General features: G+C 45.9%; 2 protein-coding genes across 2 annotated transcripts in view; both read right to left on the minus strand.

The window, feature by feature from the left end:
- Positions 1-7,389, minus strand: part of LOC308155398 (putative E3 ubiquitin-protein ligase HECTD2) — a gene marked incomplete at both ends in the record, with an annotated part of 28,899 nt that extends 21,510 nt beyond the window's left edge. Inside the window, 7 exons of the mRNA XM_080528716.1 lie at positions 101-146; positions 517-581; positions 1,087-1,176; positions 1,675-1,777; positions 2,451-2,589; positions 3,712-3,853; positions 7,306-7,389. Of these exons, the coding sequence (XP_080384842.1) occupies positions 101-146; positions 517-581; positions 1,087-1,176; positions 1,675-1,777; positions 2,451-2,589; positions 3,712-3,853; positions 7,306-7,389 (669 nt within the window). The remainder of the gene's footprint in view (positions 1-100; positions 147-516; positions 582-1,086; positions 1,177-1,674; positions 1,778-2,450; positions 2,590-3,711; positions 3,854-7,305) is intronic.
- Positions 7,390-12,029: 4,640 nt separating this feature from the next.
- On the minus strand, positions 12,030-19,667 carry LOC308175999 (polycomb group RING finger protein 5-A-like). Its single transcript, XM_080550589.1, has 8 exons — positions 19,489-19,667; positions 18,985-19,081; positions 18,710-18,765; positions 18,484-18,540; positions 16,193-16,338; positions 15,791-15,889; positions 15,293-15,382; positions 12,030-12,820 (listed from the first exon to the last, which is right to left on the minus strand). The coding sequence occupies exons 1-8, from the start codon at positions 19,595-19,597 to the stop codon at positions 12,773-12,775; spliced, it is 702 nt and encodes a 233-aa protein (XP_080406715.1). The 5' UTR covers positions 19,598-19,667; the 3' UTR covers positions 12,030-12,772.
- Positions 19,668-20,913: the final 1,246 nt, after the last annotated feature.

Genomic DNA, 20,913 nt, shown 5'->3' on the forward strand with positions numbered 1-20,913 from the left:
TAGTGATTAGGCTGCAAGCCTGTTAATAAGTCAGTCTTATATTGACTAAGATAAAGTAATGATTAGGCTGGCTTTAAGCCTGTTAATGAATCAGTCTTACCTGAACCAAGATAAAGTACGCCCTCAGGTCATCTTTCGTTCGAGGCCTGAAAGAACCACACACCATTTTCAGAGATTAAAAGAAATAAAAATGTTTTTAAAAATCATGTAGCTAGATGAGACAGGCTGACATTTGATAGGTTCTTTGCGGTTGTGAAAAGAATGTTATTATTTTAATTAGAACGAGTCTTTCTTCGCTGTTTAATGAATGTCCCAACGAGGACCGGCTCATTGTAATACACGGGATGAAGAACGGCAAACACACATGTAGTACGATGAGCCGTCCTCTGGTTTCTACCTCCGCCGGCCTCCACTGAAGTAATGAGTGGCTGCTGAAGTGTTGCTGGAACAAGAGGCTCAGCGGCGTGGCAGCAGCAGCAGCAGTGATACGAGGTGTTAGCTGACAGCAGGACTCACCCTTTCCATTCTCTCAGCAGACTGTTAATGATCCCCTTCAACACCGACTTCTGGATGTCTTGGGGCTGGAGCAACAAAAACACAAACCGGTCAACATGGAAATGTCGTGGTAATCCACCTGATTACCTCTGGCAAAAGGTGAGACTTAGAAGAGTTTATTAGTCTTGCAAAGCGGAGACACACACCAAAACAGGGCTCAGTGAAAAGGCTGAGGCCTTGCCCAGCAGCCTGCCTCCTTAAAGAACACAATCAAGGACAAAGACAGGGATGCTGGCGGTTGGAACATACAGTATAACAAGTCTATAACAAGTGTCACAAGCATCGTTTCCCCACAGTCTCTCCAACCTTCAAATCCCGTCTTTCCCACCGACAATACCCCACAGCGTGCCTTACCATAAGGAGAGGCAGAGTACACTGGCAAAAAACCCTTTCTATCAATAATATTTCTATCACAGAACAACACCAAATGTTGTGAACTCAAAGAAGCAGACTTCAAATTAGTTTGTCTCATTATGATATACCGGTAGCTTTGTTTCGGCCAAGAAAAATAGTAATTTTCCCAGTACTTACTGTGCAGAGTAATGCATCGTAAACAGCATTCACAAATTTGGAGTTGACTCCAGAATCCTCTATTGTGTTGAATGGGGCATTCGCTTCTCTCTTTAAAGAGGAAAAGGGGGAAACATTTTTCCCATTGTTAAATGGTTTTATTTCGGAGGCTTTTAACAACAGCTGAAACGGTTTTCTCACAAGGGGCAATTTAAGAGTGCCAAACCCTGAACTTCTGGCAGTGTGTGTGTGTGTGTGTGTGTGTGTGTGTGTGTAGGTACTGTACGTGTGTGTGGACTGATGCCAACAAAACAACACTCCTGCTAATACCCTTAGGTAAGGAGTGTAGATTCACTGAGATTCACTGAGATAAAGTACCTTGGATTTCCTCATGAAAACGACCTCATGAAAAAAAGACTAAGGACCTGTGGATCAGGGGAGGCTGATGGAGGCAGAAATCGGAGGACGGGCTCATTGTAATGCACGGAATATAATGAGGAATGGTATCAAACAAGCGTTTTTGATACCATTCCTCATTCCATTCCAATGAGCTGCCTCCACCATAACGCCTGCCTCCACTAGCCTCCCCTGAAATGGACACTGTCTTACCTTGAAGGCAGCATTCATCTCTAAGAAGGAGTCAAAGGTGATCAGGTAGAAGTCCCTCACGTCCCTCCAGTCCCCTGAGGCTGCCGCCCTGTCCATGTCCTCCCTGCAAACACAGAGGAACCCGCCGCTCAGACGCGTGGCGTGATCACTGTCCAGACAGCTACAGGCGGCTGTGACTCAAGCAACAGAGGCCGGTGGAGGTAGAAATCGGAGGACGTGCTCATTGTAATGCATGGGAACGGAATGGAGAATGGCATCAACCACACGTGTTTGATACCATTCCTCATTCCATTCCCATGCATTATATTGATTGATTTTCTACCTCCACCAGCCACCCCTGACCTATAGGTGGGGATAGGTGAAGTCACTGATATAGTCATGAGTAAGGTAGTTAAAGGCCCACGCCAGCCGGTTTTGCTTCCTGGTTATTCTTGAAAAAAATACTAAAACGAGTTAACGAGAGTTAGTCATTCACTGTGTAAATTTATGTTAAATGTTGTTAAATTATGTTAAATTTATGTTAAATTTTGTGTCATTTATGGTAAAGTAATGCCCAATCCTCAATAAAATGTGTCACACTTAGGATCCCGATAGTTGTTTGAAATATCATACGTCACGGAAGATGGGAAATAATTTCAGGAGGGACTAAGAAAATAGAATGCATCACCGAAAAAACACGTGTTTGATATCCATCCATCCATTACAATGAGCCAGTCCTCCGATTTCTACCTCCACCAGCCTCCTCTGGTCTGTAGGGAGTGTAGTACTCTACTCACTGGAACTCTTTGGTGGTCTTGGTGCGGAGAGGGATGACAGGGTCAGAGGGGAAGGGGGCTTTCATCTCCGGGGGAAGTGTGTCTATCGATATCCTCTGTTTCTGCCTGACGTCACTGCAAATAGGGGGTAACTCCCTCCCTGGAAAACCAAGAACACACAGACAAACAGTCAAAGCCAGACAGACAAATAGACACGCACACGCAGTACTGTCCAAACCCCTCCTGCTGCCTGTTGCCAGGTCACAGCTAATGACAGGTCAGTGAGGGGGAGGGTCCTGACAACCTCTCCCCCTCTCCCTCCCCCTCCTGTTGTCAAGGCTGTCGTCTCCATCTAAATATAAAACTGCCTTCTTCAAGTATCACTCATTCAATCACGGTGGCTGAGATCAGGTGATAGCTCTAATTCAACCCACTTGCAAGTTCTTCAATTGAATTGAATAGATTTTTTTTAAAATCTAAAATAACACCGACAATATTTCATAACATTGTGCAACCTGTAGTTAATCCATGGATGAGTCAAAACTGGGGAAAAAATGCAGGGGAAATGACAGATCTAATCTGCCAATCGAAAGAAGAAAAAAAACTAAACTAAAGGGTTGATGCTTCCCGGCAGCATCTGTGTGTGTGTGTGTGTGTGTGTGTGTGTGTGTGTGTGTGTGTGTGTGTGTGTGTGTGTGTGTGTGTGTGTGTGTGTGTGTGTGTGTGTGATCAAAATAAGCCTTCTTCATATGGCTTCCATTTGCGGGAGGTTTGCATAATTATTCTGGCATCAGTAGCAGCGGTAACAACATGTGTGCCTGACAGCCGTTCAGCTGGGTCTCCTCTCCCTCAGACAAAACAAAGACACACTCCCTTCTCACGACACCAGAACACAGCCTTTCCTGTCTTAGATAAATGTTGCCCTTACTTTATAAACATGGTCTGTTTTAATGTAGACAAGGGAGCGCCTTGCTTATTGTACCCTGTGGTCAAAGACTGTATATGGTGGAATAAGGAACTATGGCTTTTATTAGAATAACCTTCTATGGCTTGGAGAGAACTCAGGGTTCTGGAATATAGATTGATAGGCACTTCATTGATCCCCGATTAACAACAAAAACAAAACAAAAATAGACATCTGATCTGAAACATTATATACAGTAAAGAACAGTTCAGTATGATTTAACATCCCCCAGCCTGACTCTGACCACCCCAATCGAGCCCAAATGACACCATGGAGAGGGGGGTGGGGGCGTCACCAGACCTGACAGCGTTAACTCACCGTGTCTCCCCCCGGGTGGTGGTGGCCCTGGCTGTGTCCCGGCGCTGCCCCCCTGGCCCCCCGTCTCCCTCCTCTGGTTCAGGCTGGAGATGAACGTGCTCAGGGAGGGGAAGGGCTGCTTCTCCCCGCCACGCCCCAAACCCTGTCCCACGAAACATGACATCATCATGGGAGGGAGAAAACAACAGCAGGGAGAGGACACTTTGGTAAACATGCACATCAGGACAAAGGGTCAGAGACAGATCTGAGAGCGGCTCTCGCTGGAACCTCCTCCCCAGGCAAGGGCTGCACGTCCAGCCTGGTCAGGTGACGGATCCCATGTGACCAGAGGAGAATCTGGTCTGTTCCTGTGTGAACTGTTTCTCTAGAGAAGTACATCTGACGCCCCACAAAGACGGTAGCAAATACCTACCCCCCCCTCCCCTATCCTAACCCCTCTCCTGACAGACTCCCTCACTGTTAATGTCTAAACTTCTGAAAGCCCTTTGAACTCTAGTGTGTGTGTGAGGTGAGGAAATGGACTGACTTACATAGCGCCTTATTCCAAAGCACTTTACAATGGCCTCTCATTCACCCATTCACACACACATTCACACACCAATGGCGGCAAGCTACCATGCAAGGCGCCGGCCCACTCATTGGGAGCATTTTGGGGTTCAGTGTCTTGCCCAAGGACACCTCAACATGTGGCCAGCCAGGGTTTGAACCGCCGATCTTGCGATCATTAGACGCCGGCTCTACCTCCTGCGCCACAGCTGCCCCTGTGTGTGTGTCAGATATTTGTTCTCTAGTTTCATTCAGTGGAGTAGCAGGTGAATTAGAAAGCAAGTTTGGAGAGATCAATAACCAGCTGTAACTTGCTGACCTCACCAATGCTTGCCGAGCAACGGTTGTCGTAGCAAAGATATTATGGTTTGGTTTCCAAGCAGAAGATAGAGTGGGTGGTACATTGGCTGAGTGTGGAGGCTGGTGGAGGTAGAAATCGGAGGACGGGCTCATTGTAATGCATGGAACAGAATGAGGAATGGTATCAAAAACAACGTGTCTGGACTAGTTGTGTTTGATACCATTCCTCATTCCATTACATGCATTTACAATGAGCCCCGTCCTCCAATTTCTACCTCCACCAGCCTCCCCTGCAAGATAGCAGCATATGAACACCTTTAAACACTCCACTGAGCAGAGAGGAGAGAGAGAACACACATGTCTAACAGATGACATCTGGAAGGAGAGAGAAAGAGAGACAAATGGAAGGAGTGAAAGCGTGTGAGAGAGAGATAAAGAAGAAGAAAAAACAGAAAGAAGAGAGTAGTCCAGATCCCTCTGTAGAATGTTTTCATCACTGCATCAATAGTTCAAACAGACAGTTATTTTGGAAAACAAACTTTTGGTCAACAGGAGGTCACATTGCCATCCTGTGCCACTCAAAATGACATTCAAAGTGTATACTGGCCATCAGAGGAGGGTTGTAGATGCTACATGTAAATGGGATAAAGGATAAAAGGCTTTTAAAAGGCCTCCTCTTCTCCTGTGCTCTGGTTTGGTACAATGGCTACTATTCAACAGAGATCAAACAAACTCTTCAGCTGAGGCACGCGCACACGCGCACACACACACACACACACACACACACACACACACACACACACACACACACACAACATAAACAATACCTCCAGACACACACACACACACGCAAACACTCGCACGCACACACACACACACACACACACACACACACACACACACACACACATCTCCTAAGTAGATGAACAGCAATGCTGGTTCCCTTCAAATAATAGCTCAGTTTGTCTATACTTAATTAGCATGTCTTTCTAACTGTACATTTGGTATTATTAAAAAGGTTAAACATCTCCTTTTTCCAACTCTGGGGATACGATAACAACAGCTTTAGTTATGGAGGGTAAGCGGCAATAATGTGTTCCGTATTGAGAGAGAGACACACTGGGCCTGTTTCTGAGTTAAGCATGGCGTGTAATGACACACATGGGTAGGCCAAATATGGCTAACAGTGTGTGTGGGTGTGTGTGCGCACACACACACACACACACACACACACACACACACACACACCCAGACACACACACACAGACACACACACACACACACACACACACACACACACACACACACACACACACACACAGGCTCAACAGTGATTCTTGGTGTGGCTCCTCTCCTCTGAATTACAGCATTTCCTTTATAAAACCCTGAGTGCTGGATGAGGACAGAGCCACACTGCCCCTCCCTCTCTTCTGTTCTTCATGGCCATGCCAAATGCTGTTCTTTATGAGAGCATAACCGTCTGTGTCTGTGGAAAAATCCGCCTCGGCCCTAAATCTCTTCCCCATGCTGATCCTCCAGGATATTAATACTACCTATATCATCACTGTGATGCTACTGTGCTGCTAGCTGTGTTGGTGGGAGTGAGAAAGAGGGAGAGCTGGGGGGGGGGGGGGGGTAGGGAGAAAGAGAGAAAGCAAGGGGGGGAGAGGGAGAGGGAGAGGGAGAGGGAGAGAGAGAGAGAGAGCAAGGGGGGGAGAGGGGGAGAGAGAGAGAGAGAGAGAGAGAGAGGGAGAGAGAGAGAGGGAGAGGGAGAGAAAGAGAGAGAGCAAGGGGGGAGAGAGAGAGAGAGAGAGAGAGAGAGAGAGAGAGAGAGAGAGAGAGAGAGAGACAGAGAGAGAGAGAATACTCTGCTGGCCTGGAGGTGGGGGGGGGGGGGGGGTAGGGAGAAAGAGAGAGAGCAAGGGGGGGAGAGGGAGAGGGAGAGGGAGAGAGAGAGAGAGAGCAAGGGGGGGAGAGGGGGAGAGAGAGAGAGAGAGAGAGGGAGAGAGAGAGAGGGAGAGGGAGAGAAAGAGAGAGAGCAAGGGGGGAGAGAGAGAGAGAGAGAGAGAGAGAGAGAGAGAGAGAGAGAGAGAGAGAGAAGCTGTATTTGTATTATGACATTTCCAGACATTACTTAAAGTCAAAAGAATGGTGGAATCAATGTGGTTGGTTAGTTCAATCCCACTGCTCCTCTTTAGTGGGGGACAATCATTCAAATGTTTTTTTTTCCCCCAATGTCAAATGTCCGGTTCGCCAAAATAGGGGAGCTTGTATCTGCATTGTTGCATCTTGCTTTAATTTTTATTAAAGGCACAATCTGGGGTTTGCTCTGCTGTAAAATGCGTTTATATGAATTCCCATTGATTCTCGAAGGATATCACTAGATATATGACTATTATTACCTTACAATAAACCAAAATAAGGTTGTTGCGTTATTTTTTGTTAACAATAGCCTATATTAAACAAAACAACAATATGTTAACCATTAATATCATCATTCAATCTGTAACGTTGATAGCAGACAGTTCGTCCTGTCCCGAAGTCTGTCTATGAATGTGAGTTAATATTTACCAAACATTAACCCTACTGTAAGAAAGACTGCCACCTGAACTTTACATTCAATTAAATTGTCTTAAATAATACATTTAAATATTTACAAATGTCAAATGTAAAAGACCACACTATCCAGGTTAATAATCTTTAAAAAAAAATAATAATGGGCAAAACAATTTAAGAATTTGCACTTACCACAGGTTGTGACATATGGAATATTGGTGGAAGTCTTGCCCGTGTCCTGTCCGCTTCTGACAGCGCGACATGACCGCCATCCATTATTGATTAATATTCAATATTGGAAAAAGTAAAAAAGTAGTTTTTATGAATCTCTGCGGAGAGATTTGCGCGTGACCTGGCTGACGAAGATTAGACAAAACATCGCTCCAGGTTATCGAACGGTTCAGGTGTGAGGTGGATCGATAATATATATCGATATCCACTTCAAAGAGACTTCGTCGCTCCACCGTAACCGTCGTCGTCACAGTTTCTCGAGCAGGTGTCACCGTTAGAAACGGATGCCGCTGACACAGACTTGAGACATGACAGCAGAAGCCTTTTCTTTTCCTTTCAATGTTTTTCTTTTGGTTGTTTTTGTTGATGTTGAATTGTTGTATTATTGTTCTTATTGTTGAATAAAAAGAAAATTGCAAAAAAAAGAAGAAAAGAAACGGATGCCGCTGCCAAGGCGCTCAGTTAAAACAAATGTTTCATTTACATAGTATACATATTTAATATTATAAGACACGCATAACGTAGGTCTGTAGTTTTGAAAGTGACATGTTACTTTGATATCTCTTTTTCTTTTCTCTTACCGCGCGGTGGTCGTGGCTCTGAGGGGCTGCACAGCTGAGGGCTGGCGCCATGTTGTCAGAAGGCGGCGCATGGAAACGGGCTTGGAAACGGAGGCTTGCCTGTCTCCACCAGAAGACATCCTGCGTCATCAGCGGCAATTAACGTATTCATAATTAAGAGAAATTTCCCTGGGCTTGGGTCCATGTTTTTTCGCGAATATATCATTTTGCTCCCCTGGTGAGTTGGCGAAATCAATGGTAATTAGCGAAATTCATGGGGAGAGCGACCGATGTGGCACAATTGCAGCTGTCAGCAGAATTTAAGCAATACAGGTTTATTATCACCTTGAAAAACATCCGATCAGTTACAGTGCCGAGTTAAGTTGAAAACTATGAGTGAGTGAAAGACATTTAAAACAGTAGCCTACTGATAATCCTAATAAAATAAAGTCTGTTATTTATAGGCAAGCCTATATCTTCAATCTGCAGCATTGAAGTAGACCTGTAATCACGCAAGCACGCACACACGCGCACACACACACACACACACACACACACACACACACACATTCTCTCCCCCCTCCCTTGACCACTGCGTCCACTGTTGAGCCTATGCCTGTGGCAGAGTTCCTACTCCGTCCCTCCATCCACCCCCACACGCCCCCTCCCTCTCCTCCATCCACCCCCACACGCCCCCTCCCTCTCCTCCATCCACCCCCCACACGCCCCCTCCCTCTCCTCCATCCACCCCCCCACACGGCCCCTCCATCCCTCCATCCACCCCCCCACACGGCCCCTCCATCCACCCCCCCACACGGCCCCTCCATCCCTCCATCCACCCCCCCACACGGCCCCTCCATCCCTCCATCCACCCCCCACACGCCCCCTCCCTCTCCTCCATCCACCCCCCACACGCCCCCTCCCTCTCCTCCATCCACCCCACACGCCCCCTCCCTCTCCTCCATCCACCCCCACACGCCCCCTCCCTCTCCTCCATCCACCCCCCACACGCCCCCTCCCTCTCCTCCATCCACCCCCACACGCCCCCTCCCTCTCCTCCATCCACCCCCACACGCCCCCTCCCTCTCCTCCATCCACCCCCACACGCCCCCTCCCTCTCCTCCATCCACCCCCCACACGCCCCCTCCCTCTCCTCCATCCACCCCCCACACGCCCCCTCCCTCTCCTCCATCCACCCCCACACGCCCCCTCCCTCTCCTCCATCCACCCCCACACGCCCCCTCCCTCTCCTCCATCCACCCCCACACGCCCCCTCCCTCTCCGCCATCCACCCCCACACGCCCCCTCCCTCTCCTCCATCCACCCCCCACACGCCCCCTCCCTCTCCTCCATCCACCCCCACACCCCCTCCCTCTCCTCCCAGAACCACTGAGTCATAACCGGGCCACTATTTGGAGACCAGGTGGGACAACACAGCGTAGAACCACCCACCCACCAAACAGCCCCGGGCATAGTGACAAGTGTGTCACTCCAGTTCTAGAAAACGTCTCTTCTCTTCTTCTCCCTTCTCATTGAGTGACTGCTGAGTACATGTTGTTATGTAAAATGATGAGGAACTAGGCTAATTATAATTTCTAAGCAAACACAGGGGGAGTAATGTATTGGGGGGCACTAATTAAAGGCATATTTTAATTGGAATGTTATTCACTGAGAGGTGAGGCTAATTAAGCAAAGTGTTGTAATGTTTTATTCCAGACAGAGAATACAGTGTCACATCTTAAAGGAACACTGCACTGATTTGTAACCTCATAATTTAATTTTCTCCAGAATCAATGGCGATTTTGAACAATGAATATGAAGGTGATGTGGGTGAAGTTAAGATTAATGTGGCTGAATAGTAGTGGGTGAATAGTGTACATACAATGGGTGGGTTTCACAGACAAGGCTTAAGCCTTGTCCTGGACTAAATCACACATTCATTAAAATCTCAATTGAAGATGCTTTTTAGTCTAGGATTAGGCAAGTTAAGCCTTGTCTGTGAAACCGGCCCTACTATGTGTTGTAAAGTAAATATGAGCCATACTGTAGGCAGATGGAACAGGTCAGCACCACCAACAATCCCAGTTTAACCCTTGAACAGCGTCAATGACATAAATAATGTAATAAGATGAATGGACTTGGCCTAATATGACAGCAAGCTGAATGCTTATCGCTTTCCACATTGAGGTTTTCTAGTCTTACAAGACTGCTGATCTTGCCAAAATGTAGGGCCTAGGGAAAGCCCGGATTAAAGTGGTGTTGTGTTGTGAAAACGTGTTTCTCATAAAAAGCGACCAGTGTCAGTCCAAAATGAAAACGCCAGAAGTCTAATGGTGTACCATAAGCTGGTCTTTCATGAAATGCGTTAATTAGTTACATTTTTCTGGAAGGAATAAACAACACATGTTTTAAATTATGAGACGAGGACGGTGTCAATTCAGTAGAATAAAACTTGTGTAGCCAATACCTGTTCTCTCCACAGGAGGGCGCTAGCTACGCAGATTAGGTTAGACAGGTTAGTCCTCCAACTTTATGTCATCAAAGACAATGTGTCAATATAAATAAATAAATTCGAATAAACATATATATAAAACATATATTCAAACCTTTCGTTTATAGTTTAAAGTTACGTTAACATGATGACGAATAATTTTAATTTGTAGAATATCTGTTGTAGGCCTATTAACTGGGTCCTGGGGGTCATTATTAGGAAATTAAATGATCGTAGAAATACAAAGGCACACATTTCTGAAGATTCTTTAACTATTGCATTTGCATTTATGTGATTTAACAGAGGCTGTTGTCCAAAGCCACTTACAATAAGTACACTTGTCTAAGTAAAGTGATCAACTGTAGACTGATGACTACATCAGTCATGGTAAAACCTTCGATAAGAATCTAGTACCATCGGCAGTCACAGTGCTACAGAAAGGAAGAAAACACGTTGTTGTTGTTTTTCCAAGTTCAGGTAATATAGGCCTACAATAGGGTGTTAGGGAGTAGAGATGACTGAGGAAGAGGAGCCCAGCTGTCGCCTAAAGATAAAGATGGGTCTTTAGTCTACGCCGAAGGATGGATAGTGACTCTGCCGTCCTGACAGTGGTGGGAAGCTCATTTCACTAACGGGGCAGAGCCAAGACAGAGAAGAGCTGCGACTGAGCAGAGCGACCACTACGTCCTCGTAGAGATGGCGGTGCCAAGCACCCAGAAGACACAGACTAAAGCGCTACAACCAGTAAACGGAGTCAGCTCTGCCTCAATAGCGTGGTGTGTGTGGCACTGCTGTCCACATGGACGGTGCTGACATACAATGACAGTTTCACCGTTAGGCCTATATAGGATAGGCAACAATATAACTCTCTACCTATAGGATAGGATAGGCAACAATATAACTCTCTACCTATAGGATAGGATAGGCAACAATATAACTCTGTACCAATAGGATAGGCAACAATATGGGATAGGATAGGCAGCAATATAACTGTACTTATAGGATAGGATAGGCAACAATATAACTCTGTACCAATAGGATAGGCAACAATATGGGATAGGATAGGCAACAATATAACTCTGTACCAATAGGATAGGCAACAATATGGGATAGGATAGGCAACAATATAACTCTGTACCTATAGGTTAGGATGGGCAACAATATGACTAACTATAGGTTAGGATGGGCAACAATATAACTAACTATAGGTTAGAATGGGCAACAATATAACAATTAACATCACAGACCCAGATAAACAGTTTAGGCTAATTATAATCCTAGCCTGTCCAAAACGCCTTTGCTATTTGAAAAACACCTAACATACATTTCAACAGGAGCTAACAACACCTCAGACGGGGCAACCGGCGACTGAAAGAAGGCAGCTTCAACCTTCGATATTTCAATACCTCTGAGCAGTGCAAAAAAAGAAGAGATTGACAGCAGTCTTGGGTAATCATACTGTATTGAAGGGTTGAGAGAGCAGTGGGGGGGGGGAGTGTGTGTGTGTGTGTGTGTGTGTGTGTGTGAGCATGCGTTCGTGCATGTGCGATCTGAAACATACATAACAGCAGCTATACAAGGAGCTCCTCTGTGGCCAGTAGTAACAACATTCTTCCCCCCGTTTGTCTCTCTACCTACAGTGAGCTAGGTAGGGTGAGAGAGAGAGAGAGAGAGAGAGAGGCTTAGATATCCTGTCCCCCTCTTGCAGGCTCTCTAGCCTCTGCGCCTCGGGGCTGTTGGAGCGATGTGTCAGACCTGTTCATAACCAAGCGTGGGGCAGAATGAAGACGAATGGGTTTGATTTGACTTGCGCCAACTTGTGGACTGAAACAAAATCAAGGCGCTCTGCACCAGGCAAATTGTAAACAACCCTAATTGATTGATGGATTGTGGGGATATCTGGAGATTATTCTTATTATTAATGGTTATTTCTGTGCATTTAAACAGGGGAAATTAAGTAAAAACATGTTCTACCCTTTCTGGATTTCCAGAGATTATACAACCTCTTCTCCATTTCCCCAATACATGTTCTGTTCACAATCAACGTGTTTATCATGCAGATGTAATGTAACTTCTGCCTTTGCCTTCAGTGCTTCACTGTACCAGAAGTTCCTGGCAAATAAATAACATGTGTATACATTCAGACACACACACACATCTATAGTAAGTATCAGCTAAACGTTTCTCTTTACAGTAGTTACTGTGGTGGGGGATGACCACAGACACTCGACAGGAAATGGCACAAATAAATTACAGAGAAGGAGAGAAGGATTGATCACATGAAGAGACTTGACTTGTTGGGGAAAGGTCTGGAAGAATTGAGTCCATATATGCGTGGTCTGTGGACGGGCAGACGCCACCATCTCCAAGGCTCGGTTCAGCCAAAGTCTATCCGAGGTCGGTACTCCAGGACCATGGGGTATGTCTAGGGGAAAGACGGTACATTACTGTTATCAAAAAAAAGGTACATTACTGTTATCAGAAAGACAGTATTATACTCTTGTCAGAAAGACTGTAGGGTGAATTCAGGTAATCTGGGACATTGGGTAATGTGGGAGCCCTAAGCTCCAGTGCGTTTATTTCCTGTTCTAACAAAATCGAGCTCCCTATAGTAAAAGTCCTGTTGACTATATTTTGTTAGAACAGAAAGCAAACACAGGTGTCCCCACATTATCCAATGTCCCAGATTACCCGAATTCACCCTAAATTATAGTTAGCAGAATGACAGTCACAGTTACCTGACTGTGGTAGAAGGTTTATTCAAAGACCACAAAAAGTAAAACCTCCTGGCAACAAATGACAAGCAGATTATATTTAAGAAACACACTTTGCATTTCCTTCGCAAATGTCCCAGATTTTGGTTCTGAAATCCACGCCAAGAGAAAGCCAGAGACAGAGAGACAGGTCCCTTTCAACTGACTTCAAACCCCACGATTTCCTGGATGGTGTTTAAAGGAGAGCAAACTTTCCACTGAAGCGTCCAGAACCCAATGGCTCACTTTTAAGAGAAGACGATAAGTACTGTTTGGGATGTCAAAATCATGGCACTGAGTCATGCTTTTAAATGATTATCATTCTCTGTCTAGTCATGTGCAGTTAGTCCAAGTCTGCTGCTACTGAAATAAACAAAGTTTGCTGGATATTCTCCAGTATAACACTGTCTGGGGTGTACTTTGAAAAGCTGTTCATATGACAGTAGTTTTATATAGTATATACTGTGTACATATATTTAAGATTCTGAGTTTTCTGGATATTCTTCAGTACAACACTGTTTGGGTGTACTTTGAAAAGCTGTTCATATGACATGGCAGTTTTATATAGTATATAGTGTGTAAATATTCAAGGTGGGCTTATTTCATAGGGCTTATTTTATCTCTGAACAGCAGAAAGCGGATTGCAATAAACCTCCCTGAGGAAGGTGAATGCGTGCAATGCTACTAGCCTCGACGGCATCCCTGGCCGTGGGCTGGCCGAGGTCTTCACTGACATTTTTAACCTGTCATTGGCCCAGGAAGTTGTCCCCAACTGTGCCTCAAGTCAGCAACCATTGTGCCGGTACTGAAGAACCCCGTCCTTGCTGAAGCAGGCCTAAACGAATTCCGCTCCGTTGCAGACTAAAAATAATAATTAAATAATTTTGCCATTTAGCAGACGCCTTTATCCAAAGCGACTTACAATTACGAATTACAGGGACATTCCCCCTGGAGTAACTGAGGGCTAAGTGCCTTACTCAAGGGCACACTAGTAGTGGTGTGGTTTCAGGCGGGATTTGAACTCACAACCTTCCGATCACAAGTCCAACTCACTATCCACTAGACCACCACTACCCTGGATCCCCACCAGTTTGCCTACCGCAAGAACAGGTCGACGGAGGATGCCAACTCCACGGTACTACACTCTCTACCCTGACACACCTGGATAAAAACGACACCTATGCAAGGATGCTGTTCATTGACCTCGGCTCAGCATTCAACACTATCGTCCCCTCCAAGCTGGTCACTGAGCTCAGTGACCTTGGCATCAGCACCTCCCTCTGCAACTGGACCCTGGACTTCCTGACCAACAGACCCCAGTTTGTTAAGCTTGACAACCACACCTCCTCCACCCTGACCCTGAACACCTGTGTCCCACAGGGCTGTGTGCTGCTGAACCCTCTCCTCTACTTCCTCTTCACCCACGACTGCGTGCCTGTGCATAGCATCCATGAAACGTTAGGTAGATGAAAGAACGTTAGATAGATAGATGAACTAGGGGAGGGATGGATAGATCAATACAATATACAATTAGGTATGAGTATGAGTTACACTGCGGTAAAAAAGCGGTAGTAACTGGCAATAGGAAGAAAGGATGATGGCTGACAGAGCAGTTGAAAGAGAGTGAGAGCAGGATGGACAGACTGATGAAGACAAAACCCATACTGTACCTCGTATGGCAAATACACTTTGTTTACTTTTATTTAACACACACCCACACCCCCCCCCCCCCCCCCCCTGGCACACACACACACAATCCTCTGCCAGTCCCCCCTGTTTGCCTCTGTCTAGCCTGAGGGAGTTTATTCAAGATGTTGCAACAAGATAATGCCTTTTAATCACCTACTCATTCAAACGCTTCACGCTTTAGAGGGTGACAGTTAGGGAACAAGATGGAGGTCCACAGGCCAGAGGACGGGGAGCCATAGGATGCCATGGGGCAACGGCTCTGCTGTGAGGTATTAGTGTGTGAAACGTTATTGATAACAGGACACTGGGAAGGACAGACCTGACCCCAGGGTAGGATGAGGAGGAGGGGAGAGAGGGAGGAGGAGGAGAGGGGGGGGGGGGGTGGGTGGAGGGGAGAGAGAAAGGGAGGGGAGAGAGATGGAGGAGAGGAGAGAGGAAAGCAGCAGGTGACTCACGTCAGCACCGCGCAGTCTCCAGCGGGTCATGTAGATGAACTCCATGGTGTGGTCCTTGCCCATGATCTCCCCGTTACACAACACGTCCAGCTGGACGGACACACACACACACACACACACACACAAAGACACACACACACACACACACACACACACACACACATACACCAAGACACACAAAGACACACACACACACACACACACACACAAAGACATACACACACACACACACACACACAAAGACATACACACACACACACACACACACACACACAAAGACACACACACACACACACACAGACACACACAACATTAAGAGTGAAGTCACATCATAATGCTTTTTGGAGTGCCTCCTTTTCCTGCTGTTCCATGAACTTGGAGGGTTTCATCTGAAGTCAATGTCATACAGGACAGAGCACCCAGCCAACAAGCCGACAGGGCCAAGCAGCACACCTGTTACTGCACGCTCAACCTCAATCCATCACTGTGTTCCCTTACCTCGTACGAGCTGGGCAGCTTCAGCTTCAGGCTGAGGAACTTCTTGATGGATCCCACCGTGAGCCGGCTGGAGCAACGGATGAACCTCTTCAATAAACCCTGAGGTTTGAGAAAGAGGAAAACACAAGCAGTTCCTTCTTTACATGCGTTCTTTTTGCTGCATCACGAGCACACACAGACACACAGACAGACAGACACAGACACAGACACAGACATAGACACACAGACACAGACACACAGACACAGACACACAGACACACAGACACACAGACACAGACACAGACACAGACACAGACACAGACACAGACAGACACAGACACAGACACACACACACACACACACACACACACACAGACACACACACACACACACACACACACACACACACACACACACACACACATTGACCGTGTTCTCGCCAGCCTGGCTGCTGTTGCAGAGGCAGCTGAGACAGATGGCGATCTGCGGGTCGCTCCTGTGGTAGTCCCGATCGTCTCCATCATCCTCATCATCAGAGAAACGCAGCTTCTTAGATCTGAGGCCTTCTCCTATGGAACATCAGAACAGATTACATTTCAACCATTTAGCAGACGCTTTTATCCAAAGTAACTTACAATAAGAGATTACAGGGACAGTCTCCCTGGAGAAAGTTAGGGCTTGAGTGCCTTACTCAAGGGCACACTCGTGGTGGTGTTCCCAGGTGGGATTTGAACTCATGACCTTATGATCACCAGTCCAACCACCACTACCCCATTCACCATATCTGGGACTCTACAGTAATAACACAAGAGATAGCAGGGCCAACTCTAAAATCATCCGCCCCAAGTCCCTCACCCGTTCCACCCAGACATTCTCACTCAACATCGATGGCTTCGCCGTAACCCCCTCCAACCACGTCTGCAACCTCGGCATCATCTTTGACCCCACCCTCTCGTTCCTTCCCCATGCCAACCAGGTCACTAAATCTGCATTTTTCCACCTCAGGAACATTACCCGCATCCGACCCTCCCTGTCCTTTTCCGCTGCTAAAACACTCATCCACGCCCTCATAACTTCCCGACTCGACTACTGCAACAGCATCCTCTACGGTTTTCCTAATAACATCCTGAACAAATTCCAATATGTCCAGAACTCTGCTGCCCGTCTGCTCACCTCCACTCGCCGCCGTGACGACATCACCCCTGTCCTCCAAAACCTACACTGGCTCCCGGTCAAATACAGGATCCAATTCAAAATCCTACTCCCCACTTACAAAGCCATCAACAATCTGGCCCCCTCCTACCTTGCTGACCCCCTCCCATTGCCTCAGGTTTGACGATCAAACCCCCCTCAAGACCACCAGGACCAAGCTCCAGACCTGGGGCCTCATTCATAACGGGTGCTTAGATCAAATGTTGATCTTACCCGTGTCGTACGTAGAAAACCACGTCAACGTAGTGATTTATAAAATTTCAACGTGAGTCAATTTGATCGTGGAAACGATCGTAGCTCGACGTCGAGTATTCAACTTGCTTACGTACATTACCTACTGGTTATGCAGAGTTATTACAGGCATGTGAGCTGCACTGGAAAAACGTTGCCTACTGTAATTCATGCAAGTGGCTCGTAATAAAATTAACGATGTTGTTATCAGCCGAGAAAATGAGTTTAATTCAAGATTGAAAGGGAACTAATGTTTATGATTGTATTTCAGTCTTTCTTTATATCCCTCCGGAGCTGTCTATCTCTCTTCAACATGCCTATGCCTTGCCCGGCCACGCGCTAAATGATACTGGATTTCGAGTTGAGTCGGGATGAGGGGGAATGGCATCCCCTCTGAAATAAAAACAGTCCAAATCATCCCCCGTCTAAAACTGCCATCCCCCCTTTCCATCCCTTATGTCATTTTATCAATGAACGTGGTATTACTGCCCTCTCCCCTTCCAGACGCACGCCTACCCTATAATATAGTATTAACGCCCTGTGATAGCGGCTCAAATAGCGGCTGAATGAAGCCAAGTGCTATAATATAATATAATACAGACAGTATATAATATTGTCAGTATTGTCTGTCTGTATTATATTATATTATAGCACTTGGCTTCATTCAGCCGCTATAATTGAGCCTCTATCACAGGGCGTTAATACAAACCTCATTCACCTGCGTTCAATTCCAAGTATGTTTGGTATTTATAAAAGGAAGCACGTACGCAACTTTAAACCATCTCAGCCCGTTTTATAAATAATGCTCACGTCCGTTTAGGAAAATGTGCTTACGTGAAAGTCAAAGATGACGTTCAAGTATTTCTTTATGAATGAGGCCCCTGGGGTGATAGGGCCTTTTCAGCCACAGCCCCGTTCCTCTGGAACGCCCTGCCCAACCACATCAGACAGGCCAACACCCTCCCAAAATGTAAACAGGCCCTCAAAACCCACCTCTTCAAGCTTGCCTTCATCAGTTAACCCCCTCCCCTTCCCATGTGTCCCCAGCACTACTTTAATTAGGCCCCTATAGTTTATTTGATTTATTTTCTGTTTCTTTTTATTATTACTGCTTGATCTTTTCAGTTTGTAAAGCGTCTTCGAGTGTCTAGAAAAGCTCTATATAAGTCTAATGTATTATTATTATTATCATTATTATAAAAGAACATAAACCCCTGTCTGTCTGTTTGAGGTTAAGGACTATTTTTGCGAGAGGGAGGTAGTTTCCGTACCTTGTCCATCCTCTTTTGACTTCCTCCTCCAGAACTCCACCTCCTGCTGTTCCTCCTCTACTCCACCGAAACGACCGTGACGAAAACAGAAATACAAGTTAGTTCAATGAGACATGACACTGTATCGCATGACGAGAGGTTTAATTGATATGAATAAAGATATTGACTAAGGGGATGGAATTTTATGACCATATTTCTAGTCATTTGGAGCGGAGAGGATACCCACTTTCTCTGAGTCCAGGCACAAGCTTGAAAATGATCTCTTCAAGGGTATTGTCCAACCTAAGCAGACAGAGAGGACCAGAGGAGAGGGGGGGGGGGAGAGTGAGGGTAGAGAGAGAGTGGGGGTAGGGAGAGAGAGAGAGAGACAGGCAGAGAGAGGAGGGGGAGGAGGGGAGAGCGGAAGAGAGAAAAAAAATATCAAGAGGAAGCTGTGGTATGTGTTGATGGTGCACTTTTCATAGGTAGGCGTGCAGCTGTGCATGGGTGTTGGTGTCTTACCTTAGCATCTCTAAAGGGTTCGTCTCATGGACCTGAATGCCACACTTTGGACACTCATTGCTGTCTTCAAAGTGCTGGACAATGCAGCTCTTACAAACTGAGGAGAAAATAAGAAAATCTTTATTTTGACACAAATAATGAAACATGAAGTGAGAGTGAGAGTGAGAATGAGAATGAGAATGAGAGTGAGAGTGAGAGTGAGAGTGAGAGTGAGAGTGAGAGTGAGAGTGAGAGTGAGAGAGAGAGAGAGAGAGAGAGAGAGAAAGAGAGAGAGAAAGAGAAAGAGAGAGAGATGCCAATTCAGCATTTTGAGTGCTTCGTAAATGGGTATGGCTTAAAATAAAACCATAAATGATAATGATATGAAATAGTATCTCTAATACCTGCATCGTGATGCTGTACACTAGTAAGGACATGATATTTAGTTGTTGTTATTATTACAAAAGTGGAATTAAACATTGACAGACAGGAACAGACAGAATAATAGACAGCACAAAGACTCACATGTGTGCAGACACTCGGTGACGGTAGTGGGTTTGATCAGGTAACATCTGCACAGGTAGCAGGTGATGAAGTGGTTAAAATCTCTGACCAGGTACCTTCTCTGATCCATGATCAGCCAGTGGAGAGCTGGGGGAGGCGGTCAAGGGGTTAGGGTCAAGGGCTCACAGAAGTCCTCCCTGTGGCCCCAAACACCGCTGGGGTGTTTCTCTCTGTATCTTCCTCATCTTCTTCCTCAGCCAGTCCTCATGAGCTGGTATGGGAAATACATTCTCCTCCTGAGGGGCGATCTGATAGTTTTTTTACTCCCAGGAGGTTAACCTGCCGAGAACACACGTGAGAGCACAGTGAGATCATGCAAATGATGCCGTAGTAAAACAAAGAAACGATTGAAAGTAAATAATAATAATAATAGGCCGATCGCTGGAATAAACAGCACAGAGGACAGTTGTGTCATCGCAGTAGCTAATGCATGAACGTCATATAAATGCGTGCCTCGGTTTGCTAGAGAAAAAAAAATCCCTGGTTAGCCTACGCAGCTCATAAACTCGAAGTGAAAAAGCCCCCACGCTTTTGCATGGCACATGTTTTCTTAATCGTCGGGGAAACGATCACGGTGTGTGTCACTATGTGTCAAAACAACAACGATCTGATCTGCACCCCCCGACACAGCCAAGGGCTTTAGCCCGCTACGACTAGACGATCGCACCACACGATCGAAACAAAAGTTGCAGGGATCGGTAAAGACAAGTGAATCTATCTTAAAACTAAAGCTACAGAAACGAAAGCACTTGCAATGCATTCACAATATGGACACACTAGTCATGCATGATCATGTCGCATGTCAAACTACAACACGCGACATTGGAGGAGTATGATAATAATAACTCAACAAAGTTTGACACTTTGATGCCGCCGGATGGATCAAATGATTATACGCTTTCTCAAATATGCATTATAATCTAATCTTCTTACCCTCTTACTGTTTCCACGATGTGATCATTAGTGGAGTGGAGATGAGAGTACTCTCATTCTCAGTGAATTCTCTGGAAAAACTCTCAGTAACAGAACAGCAGCGGTGCCCCAGCCAGCCTTTCCAGTTCCAACCACACAGAATGTGAAAGTGGGCGTGTGTAGCTACTCACCGGCGTGGGTTTAATTCCTATCACTATCAGTGGTTTATTTATTCCACTTTTGTATTAATAACAAAAAACAAAGCCGCTTTACTACTCTTGTTTTACAAAACAATAGCTGTTACCGTATCCTTACCGTTCACCGTCACTATGCAGGTATTAAATCAACTAGGCCTATATATCACATCATTATCAGAGGCATGATATCATATAGTTTGAATCAATATTCATCTACATAGCATTCAAAAACGCTGAATTGGCATCTCTTGGGAGATTGCTACGATGCGACAGAGGG

The sequence above is a fragment of the Nansenia antarctica genome (genome assembly GCF_963989245.1).
Source record: "Nansenia antarctica genome assembly, chromosome: 1".
NCBI classification, from domain to species: Eukaryota; Metazoa; Chordata; class Actinopteri; order Argentiniformes; family Microstomatidae; genus Nansenia; species Nansenia antarctica.

Bases quoted from the DNA above. Each gene is read 5' to 3' on its own strand.
- LOC308175999 (XM_080550589.1), bottom strand. From the start codon at position 19,597: ATGGATCAGAGAAGGTACCTGGTCAGAGATTTTAACCACTTCATCACC. The intron at 16,339-18,483 runs GTACGGAAACTA...GATGTTCCATAG, and splicing joins GTCAAAAGAGGATGGACAAG to GAGAAGGCCTCAGATCTAAG. The intron at 15,383-15,790 runs GTAAGGGAACAC...GTGTCCGTCCAG, and splicing joins AGCTGCCCAGCTCGTACGAG to CTGGACGTGTTGTGTAACGG.